General features: G+C 42.9%; 1 protein-coding gene across 1 annotated transcript in view; it reads right to left on the bottom strand.

Moving 5' to 3' along the window:
* Positions 1-93: 93 nt before the first annotated feature.
* The window catches only part of SLC18A1 (solute carrier family 18 member A1), a 33,984-nt gene continuing 16,887 nt past the window's right edge, over positions 94-17,190 (bottom strand). The window contains exons 7-17 of the mRNA XM_072149382.1: positions 15,454-15,537; positions 12,077-12,169; positions 11,922-12,011; positions 9,214-9,257; positions 9,072-9,132; positions 8,889-8,984; positions 4,518-4,596; positions 4,153-4,204; positions 3,871-4,054; positions 2,260-2,393; positions 94-1,109 (exon numbers count right to left, since the gene is read on the bottom strand). Coding sequence (XP_072005483.1) covers positions 969-1,109; positions 2,260-2,393; positions 3,871-4,054; positions 4,153-4,204; positions 4,518-4,596; positions 8,889-8,984; positions 9,072-9,132; positions 9,214-9,257; positions 11,922-12,011; positions 12,077-12,169; positions 15,454-15,537 — 1,058 coding nt within the window. The 3' untranslated portion in view covers positions 94-968. The remainder of the gene's footprint in view (positions 1,110-2,259; positions 2,394-3,870; positions 4,055-4,152; positions 4,205-4,517; positions 4,597-8,888; positions 8,985-9,071; positions 9,133-9,213; positions 9,258-11,921; positions 12,012-12,076; positions 12,170-15,453; positions 15,538-17,190) is intronic.

Below are 17,190 nucleotides of genomic sequence, written 5' to 3'. Positions count from 1 at the left end.
AGAGAGTTTAGATGCCTTTTTACCATATAAAGTCTAATATTTCAAGATAAAACAACAACAACCAAAAAAAACGCATGAGACAATATCACAGAATTTTAATAAATAAAGACAAAAAAAACACATAAAATCATCTTATAAATTGGTAGTGTTACCCATAGTAAGTAAATAATGCCGCTGCTTGTGTTTCTCCAACCCATATAGGCTTCAGTCCTCGCTCTATCACCTTGATGTGCCACATTGAGCTCTGTACGAATGTTTTTCCGTCTGTATGACGCCTTTAGGGGGATACTGAGGAAAAAAGTTGTAGTGTTTTCGCCAAAAACAGCGCCATTGGTGTCTACAGGTTGTATATGGTGTTGCAGCTTAGTCACATTCACACTATTGGAGCTAAGCTGAAATACCAGATGACCCATAGAATAGGTGTGGCACTGTTTTTGGTAAAGTTTGTACTTTCTGACCCTGGATAACTCCTGTTGCTTGGCTAGTCTGAGACCTGTATATGGATTGGGTCTAGATGGTCTACATTGGACCTGGGAGACTTAGCAGTTTGATGAGCACCTCAATTTCATTAAACAGGAGTAAATAACGGGGCACACGGTGACAATATAGGCATTAGCAGTTTGATGTAGTCCGGCAGGTGTAAAAGGGTCCAAATAGGAAGGTTACCGGGTAATGTGGACCATGGCCAGCTCTACAGCAAGAGGTAACAGGCCCATAGGTCACACTGAACGGCAGATGGGTCACATTGCCCTTCTTTACGACAATGACGATGGCTGACTGGAATGTGTGTCCTTGGGCAGAGGTGATTGGACACATGTACAGGCCACTACTCTAGAAATGAAGATGTTTCCGTGATGGAGACTTAGAGGAGCTTTGTTAGATATGCAGACGTTATATGATACAGTCCAGGCTGGACCTGAGAAGTCAGGACACGGCATGGTAACAGTCTGCAGGCTCATGTAGAGGTGTCAGCGAGGGATCCTCATGGTCCTGTTGTGAGGTATGCTGATGTCTTCATCACTACTGTGGTCGGAGAGCGGTAAATCTGGGGTTGTACTCTGGGCCATATAGGTCTTGGTTTGCATTGGACATTCTTGAGTTAGGATCGCCTGAAAACAAAGCATATGCTACGTTATACAATATGGATGATTTAGGACATGGACATAAGCGACTGAACGTGTTCCTTGTATTCGGTGCAAGAATTCCTTTAGCAATAAATTGTCTGGAGAATTTAGCCCCGAACTAAATATCTAATACTTTATCTAAGACTTGGCAAAACTTTGTGCTCCGGAGATGCCACCTCTGATGACTTTTTGAAGGCAACCACAAGTTTCCACTGGGAAGAGGTCAATGGGGGTCATTTACTAAGGGCCCGATTCGCGTTTTCCCGACGTGTTACCCGAATATTTCCAATTTGCGTAGATTTTTCCTGAATTGCCCCCTGGATTTTGGCGCACGCAATCGGATTGTGGCGCATCGGCGCCGTCATGCACGCGACGGAAATCTGGGGCCGTGGCCGTACGAAAACGCGGTGGATTAGGAAAAACGCCGCATTTTTAAAAAAAATGTGTCGCAGGACTCGCACTTACCTTCACCAGGGATAGGCTCGTGCATTCCGGCGAACCTCGGGGAACTTCAGCGCAGCAGCGACATCTGGTGGACAGCGGAGGAACTACCTTAGTGAATCCAGGCCGGACCCAAATCCACCGCAGAGAACGCGCCGCTGGATCGCGAATCGGCCGGGTAAGTAAATCTGCCCCAATGAGTATGTAGGCAAGGAAATATGTGGAACAGTCTGTGAGAGATGGGGACGTGAGGAGCAGTGTGAGATGTGGCATGGGCAGTACTCTGTGGGAGTCATGGACAATGGGGGCAGCTTATGACAGTGGGGTATTAGGAGCAGTACACATGAGAGGGGGCTCTTCACTGACTCATCCTTCATATTTCAGGGTCAGTAGTGAAGTAGTAAGTATTGAGGGTGCTGCGTAGCCCAGTGGCCTCTGCGTAAAGACCACCAAAGATGATGACATAAGCCCTATTACCTCCCTGAACCACCAGTGATGCTCATACTTACCCCATTACTGTATTAAGAGGGTCACCAACATCAGTTCCTTCTCTGTGCTAGACCTTAGGAATCTTACTTAACACCCATTAACTACCCTGGTTAATTATGACAAATTATTTGGAGCTATAAATCACCATTTAATCACCCCTGTTGTATAATCTATGTTTTTTTTACTATTGTTTCTTGTTACTCACCATTTTCTCTTCTCTGGCTGGTGGACTCCGAAGAAAGAAACATAGAGGAGCATAGAGGATGTTCAGGATCCCAGTGATCACCATCAGCCAGGGGAAGCCAATGGCCTTTGCTATGGCTCCACCAGTGGAAGGTCCTGGAAGGACATAGCACATTTACTGTACAACCACATCAGCAAAATACATACTACTAGGACAGTCTGTACCAGTGACTCAGCACCCTACCCCTCCTACAGTCATGGCTTCCCGGTGATTTCCTTGCTCCAGTGTGCAGGCTAGCTGTTTGAGAGCTACATTCACTCTCCCGCTTTTTCCTCTTAACACATGAGGAACAGTGTAAATATTTTCTTGCTGGCTATTGTCCTATGATTCTGTCCTGTTCCCTGACTTGCAAATAGGCTTCAGTGTTTCCAGAGTTGTCGAAAAAAAAAACAACTCCGACTCAGAATATCATTCCTGTTCTGCTGTGCTTCTGAAACTACCTCAGCCGGCACTGACTATGTGTGCCCTTAACTTTGGATTGTTGTATTACTTCATCTCTACTCTGCCTGCCCTGATCTCACCTTGCTCCTGACTACTCTCTGTTTGACCTCATCTTACTCCTGACTACTCTCTGTTTGACCTCATCTTACTCCTGACTACTCTCTGTTTGACCTCATCTTGCTCTTAACTACTCTCTGCCTGACCTTAGCTTGCTCCTTACTATTCTATGTCTTACCTTAACTTACTCCTGAGTATCCACTGCCTGACCTCATCCCATTCCTGACTACTCTCTGCTTGACCTTAGCTTGCTCCTGACTACTATCTGCCTGACCTCAGCTTTCTCCTGACTACTCTCTGCTTGACCTTAGCTTTCTCCTGACTACTCTCTGCTTGACCTCAGCTTGCTCATTAATACTCTTTGCCTGACCTCAGCTTGCTCCTCACTACTCTTTGCCTGACCTCAGCTTGCTCATTAATACGCTTTGCCTGACCTCAGCTTGCTCCTCACTACTCTTTGCCTGACCTCAGCTTGCTCATTAATACTCTTTGCCTGACCTCAGCTTGCTCCTCACTACTCTTTGCCTGACCTCAGCTTGCTCATTAATACTCTTTGCTTGACCTGAGCTTGCTCCTCACTACTCTTTGCCTGACCTCAGCTTGCTCATTAATACTCTTTGCTTGACCTGAGCTTGCTCCTCACTACTCTTTGCCTGACCTCAGCTTGCTCATTAATACGTTTTGCCTGACCTCAGCTTGCTCATTAATACGTTTTGCCTGACCTCAGCTTGCTCCTCACTACTCTTTGCCTGACCTCAGCTTGCTCATTAATACTCTTTGCCTGACCTCAGTTTGCTCCTCACTTCCTTTACCTGAGCTCAGCTTGCTCCTGACTACTCTTTGCCTGAGCTCAGCTTGCTCCTCACTACTCTTTGCCTGACCTCAGCTTGCTCCTCACTACTCTTTGCCTGACCTCAGCTTGCTCCTGACTACGCTACCCTTTCAATGTGAAGTCAATATCACTGTGTAGGGGTTAAAAGTGCAAAAACAAAATGGTAAAATTAGCATCCTCAGGATTAGACCATTACATACACCATATTTTATTGTGCAGTCAATATAAAAAAAAAATCTTACCCACTGCGAACCCCATGCAAAGTGCAATGTCCGAGATGGCATATATCCCTCCGTAGACCGATGTATGACGTAAATCTACTAAGTGCCCCATGATGGGCATGATCGATGCATCTACCATTCCAAGGGCGATGCCAATGCCAGCATTAGGACCAATAAGACCATATATGTTGACAGCAAGTGGTACCTAGACATTAAAAAACCACATACATGAATAACAGACAGGTAGGTAATGAATTGTATGACCGGAGCTGTGCGACCATGCAGTGAGCTATGTATACTTACACAGAGTAGACTGACTCCGACCACAATCATTCCCACTAGTGTGCACAACCACCTAAAATAACGAGGACACTGAATTATTCTTTATTAGTTCATAGTATATCAAAGGAGGCTTTTCAAGCTCACATTAGGTTGTCATTATGAGATTGGTGCAGTCTGACCTCCACTGATCAGCGGGAAGGAAGTACACAGCTCTGTTATTTGCATAGTGGTCAGAACAGGTTACTGCAGGTCGGTTCAGGTCACTAAGCTGTAATTACTCAGCTCGGCCACTACACATGGATCGGGTGCCAGTCCTCACAAGTCTATTATGGCAAAAAAATTGTCAATAGTTTTTGCTAAAATTGTTGCTAGAAGTGTTGACCCACCTTCCCATCTTGTGTGCCAGCGTGCCAAACAGGTTGGTGCATAGAAGGTATGAGATGCTGGCAGGTAGGAATGCCAAACCTGTTCAAGAAAACATTTTGGGTTATTCTGGGGAGTTATAGATACTGCGACAGATTTGGTTATGAAAAGTTTTCAGTATTAGGATACAATTTGTGCACAAAAAAAGTTGCCTACAGGGTTTACTGTATACAACATTTAATTTAGGAATTTCCTGTATCTTGTTTGACAAAAGGGTGGGGCTCAATAGAAAAGGGTGTGGCTTGATGGAAGGAGGTGGGCCCAAATGTTGGAAACTATGACCATTATTAAGCATTGTAAACATAGACAAAAATGGGGAGATTTATCATAAGTCTCTTAGAGCAGAACTGTTCTAGTTGCCCATGGCAACCAATTAGAGCTCAGCTTACATTTTCCCACAGCTGTTTATAAGATTAAAGCTGAGCTCTGATTGGTTTCCATGAGCAACTAAAACAGTTTTACCTCAGAAACTTGATGATAAATCTCCTCCTAAAGGCTATATTCACACGAACGTATGGGGGACGTATATACGGCCGACGTATATACGGCCGATATACGTCCCCCATACACTCCTATGGGCGCACGGCACCCTACGGGAGCGGTACGGTGCCGCACACGTGCGGCACCGTACCGTTCCGTACCCGGGAAAAAGATAGGACCTGTCCTATCTTTTCCCGTAATACGGGGCCGTGCGCCATAGGTTGCTATGGAGAGGGGCGGGGGTGAGCTGCGCTCACCTCCTCCTCCTCTCCCCATACACTGCCGTTGCCCGCTACGGTACGGGCGGGCAACGGCAGTGTGAATATAGCCTAAGAGTGAGATTTATCAGAAAATCAGAATTAATCAGAAAAGAGAGGTAAAACTGTTCTAGTTACCCATGCAAACCAATCAGAGCTCAGCTATTATTTTACAAACAGCTTTAGGAAAATGAAAGCTGAGCTCTGATTGGTTGCCATGGGCAACTAGAACAGTTCTGATCTAAGAGACTTTTGATAAATAACCCCCAAAGATTTTAAAAATACACCAAATTTATCATTCTGCATTTACCTTTGTGATAAGTTTAAACCAACTATTAGACTAGATTATCCATACACTCTTTTAGGAGATAGTAACTATATAGTGTGGGTTGTCTCAGTCAAGTTCCCGTCTTGGATCCATAAGGCTTTAGCATTACATCTATCCACTAATATTGGGATTGGTGGAAATACCTTCTTTGACTACATCATTTTGAACACTCTTGATGTCATCAATGTCCATACCTTGTGTGACCTGTAACCATTCCTGCATTGTCTAAGCATATTACTGTAGACCTGCCTCTGTGCGTCTAGTCCTGTACTATTTGTACATGGGATAAATTTTTGGAAAACAGGTCAAGATACTGAGATGTCTGAGTTCTTTTTTGGCTGAGGAGGTGTTTCTGGGTCGTTGTCTTTTGCGATTGGTGAGGGTCTGTCCTCCCTGCATTCCCAGACTCCCAATTCCCTGATTAAAACTATAAATTGTCAATAGTGTCTAAAAATTGATCTTCCTCCTTAGACTTAGTCTCAAGCTTGTGATTTGAGAAGACAGCATCTTGTAGGCCATGTTTGGTCCTTGAAGGTTGACGTGCAGATCTCTGCCGAGAGCTGTGGCCTACTCTTGGCTTTTATTAATGGGACGTACAGCTGTCTTTGACATGGCTGGTTTTCCAAGCACACCACCAGACGTTGACAGGCAAAAAAAAAAATTGAATATTTTTGGACAACAGATTGTTTGTGTTGTACAAAGACCCATCTGACCAATGGAATGAGGTCTACATTGCCCAAAAGCTGTTGTGTATCTGCAGTAAGTAGAGAGAGCCTGCTTCTTCCATGATTAGCATAGTCACTGAACAAATAGTTAAATATTCCAGTCTCAGAGTCATCTGTTTCGCTAGGCGGGTGTACGGTGATATAATTATGGGCACAACCTTAGGAGAATTCTGCTTAAGTTGTTAATGCCTCGGTAATGAGATTGTGGAGGCTGGAGGATGATTAAGTGGTTTGATTTCCAGGAGACGTTTAACGTGATGTTGAGCAGTCGTCGCTCTACACGTACCCACATAAAGCATCAATTTCCACTTCTCATCATACATTGTACGAACAGAAGTCTCTCATACATCACAGGCCAGAGGATCTAAGAAGAGGAGTCCAAGTCTAAATCATGTGTTGTTTTTTGAAATGCATCCAAACCAAAGCCCAACCTCTGAGACTGGTGAGCCTGACATCAGTGGGGGAGGGAGGAGATGTACAGGAGCACAAAGGTGGGGGCTTAAAGCTGAAGAGTGAGTAGCACAGACAAGTCACATGTTTTTTTAAAATGCATCCACAGCCCAACCCCTGGAACTACACAGAGGATTCTGTCAGGGTGCAAGGTAAGTTATTGGGGCTCATTTACTAAGGGGCCAAATCACCGGGTTTCCTGAATATTAGCGTTTTGCGCCGTTTTTCCCTAAATTGCCCCGGGTTTTTGGTGCACGCGATCGGATTGTGTCACATCGGCGCCGGCTTGCATGCGACGGAAATCGAGGGGGTCGGGAAAACCCGACGGATTCGGAAAAACTGCGGTATTTTAAAAAAAGAATGTGTCGCTTGACACACACTTACATGCACCAGGAAGAGGATGGTGAACTCCGGCGGACCTCGACGCAGCAGCGACACCTAGTGGATATCAGGTTCACAACCTTAGTGAATCCTGGCAAGCTCCGAATCAACGGTGAACAACGCGCCACGGGATCGCAAATGTACCGGGTAAGTAAATGAGCCCCACTGTGTATGCATATACTATACGTAATGATTTTCAGATGTATGCATCAGTTTATGTTTGTATGGGTTTGTCTGTATGTCATTAAATGGTAGATTGTTGTACTTTGTTAGTTTGTGCAAGATGTTTGAGTGTTTATTTGTAGTCGTTGTCATCTGTTTGATGTAGTTGATGTCTGTTGAATCACCTGCACTTTATTTAATTGCTGTCGGCAGCTATTTTTATGCACATTACACATAAGCACTTTTAATATTCTAATATTGCACATATCTGAGAACAGTATTCATATTTAGGTTTAGGTCATATATTATAATATTGCACATATTCAAGGTTAGGGTCAGTTCATACATCACTTCCATCATATATTGTATAGGTAACCTAATTATACATTGTGCTATGTACACAATATATATAGATCCAATTTGTCGCTGTCCAGCATCCCCTGACAAAGCTGGGTGTGAAATGTGCGTTGGCCAGTGTAACAATTGATGACATTGCATGATGGCCAGTATTTGGTATTGAGGGATTTTTTTCACTCTTGGACATGGTTTTTTAGTTGTACTAACTAGCGATAGTTGTATTGTGATACATAGGACTTATGTCGTTGTTTGAGTGATGGATTTAACTGATATAATGAATTCTTTAGCACAGTGGCAGTGGATTTAGCCGGCCAAACTGATCCATTCCGCCGATACGGTTATAGTCAGCTCTAGGTATTGGACCAGGTAATCCTTCATTTCACCCTTGGGGATGCTCACAGCAAACTTAAAGGGAACCAACCACCACAAATCTACCTATAAAGGTAGATCGGGTGGTAGGTGTATCAATAGGACATGAGGATAGCACCTTTTGGTAACTTTAATACTTGTAATATGTAAATTTTGTTAAGAGGCTACTGGGGCGCGGAGTAGCCGGAGCTGAGGTTACAGGGCATGGCTACTCCACGACCCAGTAGTCTCTTTGTTCCTCGTACCCGAAATCTTCGGTGAGCAGCTCTTCGTAGCTGCGCACCCTCGTCCGACTAACCTGCCATCTGCGCATGCGCAGAACACCAGGCCCGTGGCTGCGCAGTCACTGCTTCGAAGCCGGAGCTGCACAGATGGCATTGTGTAGCCTCAGCTCCGGCTACTGCACGCCCTAGTAGCCTCTTAACAAAATTTACATATTATGAGTATTAAAGTTGTCAAAAATGTGTGGGGACGTGAGGATTAGCCCTTAAAAGGGCTATCCTACCGTCCTATTGATCCACCTATCACCCGATCCACCTTTACAGGTTACAGATTCGGAGGTGGTAGGTTCCCTTTAATTCTGACTATTGGGTTAATACATGGATTCCAGTTGCTTGAGGTGGGTCCTAGGAGCTGGACACCCTGCGATCACCTTATCATAGATACAGATCCTTACTGGTAAAGAAGATTTGTCTTATACAAAGAGCACCTATAATTGTGGGAGAAATGTGTTACCCCGCTAATCTGCCGAGTGATGTAAAGTGCGGTAGATAAATATGGGATTACACTTTGAGCAGTAATGTACAAGATTGAGGGAACATTTACCTAATTGCCAGTTTGGGGAGCACATAGTTTCCATCATCCATATGGGCAGGGTGGGCTCCATAACTCCTATAGCCATATTAGCAATGCAAAGGGCCCCTAAAGAGAAAGTAGATAAAGAGATAATCTCTTATATACTGGATACAGATATTTATAGCAGCCACGGACAGATCAGCCGGGACTTACCTGCAGCCACCAAAATGTAAGGGTCACTGAGGAGAGTTAAGTAGGGTGTGTGTGGTATGCTCTATGGAAGAAGAACACATTGATTTACACCTCATCTAGGAGATTAGCGCCTTATATTTTCTTAAGATAATGTTATACTCACCCCAGGAGTAAACTTCGAGGGGCGCAGAATACAGAGCTGTAGAGCTGTGGATGAAGAAGAGCATCGCCATAAGGATGCTGATATATGTCACTAGAGGAGATCTGTCAGAGATCTGTGAGATATATGTCACTAGAGGAGATCTGTCAGAGATCTTTGAGATATATGTCACAAGATGAGATCCGTCAGAGATCTTTGAGATATATGTCACTAGAGGAGATCTGTCAGAGATCTTTGAGATATATGTCACAAGATGAGATCCGTCAGAGATCTTTGAGATATATGTCACTAGAGGAGATCTGTCAGAGATCTGTGAGATATATGTCACTAGAGGAGATCCGTCAGAGATCTGTGAGATATATGTCACAAGATGAGATCCGTCAGAGATCTGTGAGATATATGTCACTAGATGAGATCTATCAGAGATCTGTGAGATATATGTCACTAGAGGAGATCCGTCAGAGATCTGTGAGATATATGTCACAAGATGAGATCCGTCAGAGATCTGTGAGATATATGTCACAAGATGAGATCTGTCAGAGATCTGTGAGATATATGTCACTAGAGGAGATCTGTCAGAGATCTGTGAGATATATGTCACTAGAGGAGATCTGTCAGAGATCTGTGAGATATATGTCACTAGATGAGATCTGTCAGAGATCTGTGAGATATATGTCACAAGATGAGATCCGTCAGAGATCTGTGAGATATATGTCACTAGAGGAGATCCGTCAGAGATCTGTGAGATATATGTCACTAGAGGAGATCCGTCAGAGATCTGTGAGATATATGTCACAAGATGAGATCCGTCAGAGATCTGTGAGATATATGTCACAAGATGAGATCCGTCAGAGATCTGTGAGATATATGTCACTAGAGGAGATCCGTCAGAGATCTGTGAGATATATGTCACTAGAGGAGATCCGTCAGAGATCTGTGAGATATATGTCACAAGATGAGATCCGTCAGAGATCTGTGAGATATATGTCACAAGATGAGATCCGTCAGAGATCTGTGAGATATATGTCACTAGAGGAGATCCGTCAGAGATCTGTGAGATATATGTCACTAGAGGAGATCCGTCAGAGATCTGTGAGATATATGTCACTAGAGGAGATCTGTCAGAGATCTGTGAGATATATGTCACTAGAGGAGATCTGTCAGAGATCTGTGAGATATATGTCACTAGAGGAGATCCGTCAGAGATCTGTGAGATATATGTCACTAGAGGAGATCTGTCAGAGATCTGTGAGATATATGTCACTAGAGGAGATCTGTCAGAGATCTGTGAGATATATGTCACTAGAGGAGATCTGTCAGAGATCTGTGAGATATATGTCACTAGATGAGATCTGTCAGAGATCTGTGAGATATATGTCACAAGATGAGATCCGTCAGAGATCTGTGAGATATATGTCACTAGAGGAGATCTTTCAGAGATCTGTGAGATATATGTCACTAGATGAGATCTGTCAGAGATCTGTGAGATATATGTCACTAGAGGAGATCTGTCAGAGATCTGTGAGATATATGTCACTAGATGAGATCTGTCAGAGATCTGTGAGATATATGTCACAAGATGAGATCCGTCAGAGATCTGTGAGATATATGTCACTAGAGGAGATCCGTCAGAGATCTGTGAGATATATGTCACTAGAGGAGATCCGTCAGAGATCTGTGAGATATATGTCACAAGATGAGATCCGTCAGAGATCTGTGAGATATATGTCACAAGATGAGATCCGTCAGAGATCTGTGAGATATATGTCACTAGAGGAGATCCGTCAGAGATCTGTGAGATATATGTCACTAGAGGAGATCCGTCAGAGATCTGTGAGATATATGTCACTAGAGGAGATCTGTCAGAGATCTGTGAGATATATGTCACTAGAGGAGATCCGTCAGAGATCTGTGAGATATATGTCACTAGAGGAGATCCGTCAGAGATCTGTGAGATATATGTCACTAGAGGAGATCTGTCAGAGATCTGTGAGATATATGTCACTAGAGGAGATCTGTCAGAGATCTGTGAGATATATGTCACTAGAGGAGATCTGTCAGAGATCTGTGAGATATATGTTACTAGATGAGATCTTGGAAAATATGCAAATTTTTCCAGGATGGGATAAGGAAAACCACGCCTCTTTTAGCTACCTTGTAAGTCCCTTGACATCAAGCATGACCTACAAGAAGCCTTATGACATGAAGCGGGATTAAAGCCAAACCTCACTCAGCCAAACCAGTTCCCTACACTGTACTGAGGACACCCAACCAGGTGGAAACATCACTGTCTACAGTTGGGAGTCTGTTCCTTCTGGAACACATATACTGGTTTGTCTTAATCCCACATCATGTTATTAGGCTTCTTGTAGGTCATGCTTAATGTTAAGGGAGCTGCCTTTCAAGCTAGCAAAAGGAGGCATTGTTTTCCATTTCCCACCTAGGAAAACATATTTGCATATTTCTCAGTTATTCTAGGTATTTGTGGTTGAGTTTTTCTGTGGTGACATTTAGCCAGAGACTGTGACCTATCATCTGTCACCAAGGACCACTGTACCTGTACACAACATGGGCTCCACAATTTCCCAATAGGTAATTACATGGTTCTTGCCGTAAACCATCTCTTGTTTGGTTACAATGCAACAAATTATAATGCAAAAATCTAAAACGTCACCCAGAAAACACAATATGTAACATTACCAGTGTATTACCTCCATCTAATAGAGCCAGGACTGCCAGCACCAGGAACGGAGAAGCTTTACCTACAAACTCATACATGACCGAACCAAAGGGGGCGCCGGCTGCGAAGAGAGGGACATATAAGAAAGGGAGGTATCCACAAATCATATAAAATCATAGTACTTACTGAGCACGCCCAGTGCCAGTCCGCCTAGTGCAATGCCCATGGCCTGCCCCCTTTCATAGTCATCCGTGTATACATTTGCCAGCATTCCCAAACCTGTGGATACATGTAAATAAGTCACTATATGTAATGTATAGTATTCATATGGTATTGCCCATAACATTGTGCCCACCTATTAACTGCAAAGTATACTATTGTGCCCACCCAGTAACTACTACCCATACTATTGTGCTAATCCAACAACTACTACTCATATCATTGTGCCCATCCCATAACTACTACCCATAACAGTGTGCTAATCCAACAACTACTACTCATATCATTGTGCCCACCCAATAACTACTAGCCATACCATTGTGCCCACCCAGTAACTACTACCCATACTATTGTGCTAATCCAACAACTACTACTCATATCATTGTGCCCATCCCATAACTACTACCCATACCATTGTGCCCACCCATTAACTACTACCCATACCATTGTGCTAATCCAATAACTACTACCCATAACAGTGTGCTAATCCAATAACTACTATCCATACCATTGTGCCCACCAATAACTACTAGCCATACCATTGTGCCCACCCAATAACTACTATCCATACCATTGTGCCCACCAATAACTACTACCCATACCATTGTGCTAATCCAATAACTACTACCCATACCACTGTGCCAACCCGACAACTACTACCCATATCATTATGCTAATCCAATAATTACTACCCATGACAGTGTGCTAATCCAATAACTACTACCCATACCATTGTGCCCACCAATAACTACTACCCATACCATTGTGCCCACCAATAACTACTACCCATACCATTGTGCCCACCAATAACTACTAGCCATACCATTGTGCCTACCCAATAACTACTACCCATACTATTGTGCTAATCAAACAACTACTACTCATATCATTGTGCCAATCCCATAACTACTACCCATACCATTGTGCTAATCTAATAACTACTACCCATACCATTGTGCTAATCCAATAACTACTACCCATAACAGTGTGCTAATTCAACAACTACTACTCATATCATTGTGCCCTCCCAATAACTTCTACCTATACCATTGTGCTAATCCAATAACTACTAGCCATACCATTGTGCCCACCCAATAACTACTACCCATACCATTGTGCTAATCTAATAACTACTACCCATACCATTGTGCTAATCCAATAACTACTACCCATAACAGTGTGCTAATCCAACAACTACTACTCATATCATTGTGCCCTCCCAATAACTTCTACCTATACCATTGTGCTAATCCAATAACTACTAGCCATACCATTGTGCCCACCCAATAACTACTACCCACAACAGTGTGCTAATCTAATAACTACTAGCCATACCATTGTGCTAATCCAATAACTACTTCTCATACCATTGTGCCCACCCAATAACTACTACCCATACTATTGTGCTAATCCAATAACTACTACTCATATCATTGTGCTAATCCAATAACTACTACCCATACCATTGTGCCCACCCAATAACTACTACCCACAACAGTGTGCTAATCTAATAACTACTAGCCATACCATTGTGCTAACCCAATAACTACTACCCATAACAGTGTGCTAATCCAACAACTACTACTCATACCATTGTGCCCACCCAATAACTTCTACCTATACCATTGTGCTAATCCAATAACTACTAGCCATACCATTGTGCTAATCCAACAACTACTACTCATACCATTGTGCCCACCCAATAACTACTACCCATACTATTGTGCTAATCCAATAACTACTACTCATATCATTGTGCTAATCCAATAACTACTACCCATAACAGTGTGCTAATCCAATAACTACTACCCATACCATTGTGCCCACCCAATAACTACTACCCATACCATTGTGCCCACCCAATAACTACTACCCATACTATTGTGCTAATCCAATAACTACTTCCCATACCATTGTGCCCACCCAATAACTACTACCCATACCACTGTGCCAACCCGACAACTACTACCCATATCATTATGCTAATCCAATAATTACTACCCATGACAGTGTGCTAATCCAATAACTACTACCCATACCATTGTGCCCACCCAATAACTACTACACATACAATTTGTACCCACCCCATTGTACCTATACCATTGTACCCCCACCCCAACCCTGATAACTATTACCTATAGCATTGTTCCCACTCAATAACTACTACCATCTGAGAACTACTACCCATATCATTGTGCCAATCCAATAACTACTACCGACCCGCTGTGCCGACCCGCTAAAAATTACCTATACCATTGTACTTAGCCCATTAGCTACTACCCATACAGTTGTGCCTACCATATAATAACACAGACCCATACGTCCTCCCGGTGGACCTCAACTGACAATTATGGAAACGTTTTATGTTGTGTACTTATACATTGTGCTGGTACAATTAAGACAGATTTGCCTTGTCTGGATGTGTGTCATATTTGAAAGAATTGGTGATAGAGGGTTCTAATGTGACCATTGCCTTAAAGGGTATGGCCAGGGCTTTATTATTGATGACCAATCCAATGTAGGAATGATCATGGTAAGGGTCCTTATGTAAAAGTCATCAATAGTAGAGTCATGGATAACTTTCTAATGGGAAGACAAAAGCAATTTTATCCCCAAATGAGTGTTATGTAGGCAGATGTACCCCTATATACTGGACACCAAAAAGAGGCCATGTAGCTTCATGTGCTCCTGTACTTGTGAGTTTGCAAACACATTGAAGCAAAATGGCAGTCACTTACTATGGCCGTACCATTTATGGTCAATTATTGGCATAGTACAGTGCATGTGCCCTGAAAAGGTCACTTTACAACCCCAAAGATGTAATAGATGGATGCAACATGGTTGACTCGGTAGCAAAACCAGACAAAGAAGGAAACTATTGTGGATTGCCAGCCGTATAACAAGTGATGGCAGTAGTATAACGCCATGCGTCTACCAAACAGCAGGGGGGAAGGAATGGATCAGCGCTGTCAGTAATACAATGAGCCGCACTAATGGGGAACAAACAAGGGAAGTCATTCATTGACTATTCCCCACGGTAAAACGGGCAAGTAGCCCATAACAATGTAATCTGCTTATATGTACCGGAGGCCGACTGCTGTATACTATTAGAACGGTATAAATATCTGCAGCTAACCCGCCTCATCCTGAATATCCATCCTTATTGGAAAATCATTGTCAGTATTGATATTCACTCCTCTGGCTATGGAGACCTCTACAGCTAGCATACTACAGAAACTTACAAAAAGTTTACAAAAATGTAGGTATTACTTGTTATACAGCACCCATTTATTCCAATAGATGCCCCTCAGTGTGTATGTTATCAATAGTGCATAAACCTTTACCTGCGACTGTGGAGAATGAGGATCCAACTCCCTGGAGAGATCGAGCGAAGAACAGAAGCGTGTAGGATCCGGAGAAAGCAAAAACTGGGAGAGACCAAAGGGGAAGTTCATAGTTAACAAATACTGATTGATATATTTGGTTAAAAGAGGTAATATAGTTGTATCCACTCCATTCAAGAGCTGTGACTGGTTTCACAACTCAATATTCATCCATCTTTAAAGATACAAAAATTCTAGACAACCCCTTTAAGAGTTATTTCATCCGAAATATCCTATTTTCCTATTTTAATCATATCAGTCACTCAGAAATAATTGTCTCACGACTGTACCAAAAACTACACCAAAAAGATGGTTGTTGAGTTTTAGACCAACATTTATTCAATAAAGTTTTATAAAAAAAATACATTTAAAAAAAAAAAAAAATATGGAATGCTTACAAGAAATCATAGATTAAATATAGAAGAAAAAACAGAGTTTTTACACACAAAAAAAATAACAACAAATACCAAAAACCTGTGGATAGCCTGGGTATTTAAATGGCTCCTGTCATTTTTTTAGTTATTTTTTTCCCCTTTGGTTAAATAACTAAATAGTATTTTTCAGAGTTTGCTATACTAGAGGTATGACATAGTCCCTGATGTTATTATTGCACCGTCCCTTTAAAATTTCAGCCCAAAGATGCCACTTTAAACTTATATTAAAAAAAATCTTCACATCATTAGGAGAACTTACTGATCGGGCAAGAAGGAAAGGACTGTCTAATAAGCCAGGACCCTGCATCCACTGGACGGATACAAAACTAACAATTGTAATGTCCGTGCCAAAATATTGCATCTGCAGTTGGCAGAATAGATTACGTTAATTTGTGTGTGAACTGTGGTTTAGTGTTGTGTTTGGATTAACTGAGCCACACCCTGCTCCTTGCATTTCTGCCCTGCCCAGCAAGGGTTACTAGCCTGATGGACAGTTCCCCAGTGTGCTGCTGGAGGCATGTCCGGGAAATGCCTTATATACCTGCCTATTCCCATCATACCTGGCTGGGTATTTTTTAGTCTTGTCTTACCTGTGTATCTAGTTCTAGTCTTTCCTGTGTATCTAGTGCTCTTGCTTTCTTGTTTAGTATTCTGTGTTTTGTATCCGATTCTGTACCTTTGCAGCCATCTTGACCTGTCTCTGCTGGTCCGCCTGTATCTGCACCTGACCTGTATATAACCCGTTTGATCTTGACCTGACCTGTATATAATCTGTTTGATCTTGACCTTACCTGTGTATATCCCGCCTGTCTTCCTGTATCTGTTGTTTGTCCCTCAGGATCGTTTACCTCCTAGTGATATCCTGCTTTCCCTGTCTCAGTCCTGTGTTAGTATTCTGTGCACCAGTGTGAACACTGACCTATACCTGTATTCCGGTTACCTGTCCGCTCCCCCATCCAGCAGCTGCCAGACGAAGTACGTCTTCCCTGTCATCTTGTAGGGTCGCTCAGGGACCGTCAGATAGGTTCCTGATAGTGGGTTCGCCCTTATCAGGACGGTTTATCTGCTTTAAGCAGGGCCTTAGCCCGCAGGGACGTCGCAGGGTGAGTTCGCCACCACCTACCTAGTCTGACAGCTAGCGCCAAGCCTGGTTGTGGTTGCGCGTTTGCTGGACAGGTGCTGACAACAATGTGCCAGAAAGATTTAGATCTCAATAAAATGTGCCCTCTGCATGGTACATCTATAGTTTCCATCTGATTTTTAA

This window comes from Engystomops pustulosus, chromosome 4 (genome assembly GCF_040894005.1).
Source record: "Engystomops pustulosus chromosome 4, aEngPut4.maternal, whole genome shotgun sequence".
In the NCBI taxonomy this organism is placed as follows: Eukaryota; Metazoa; Chordata; class Amphibia; order Anura; family Leptodactylidae; genus Engystomops; species Engystomops pustulosus.
Note: the sequence above shows the minus strand (reverse complement) of the source record. Positions and strands in the feature narration are given on the sequence as shown.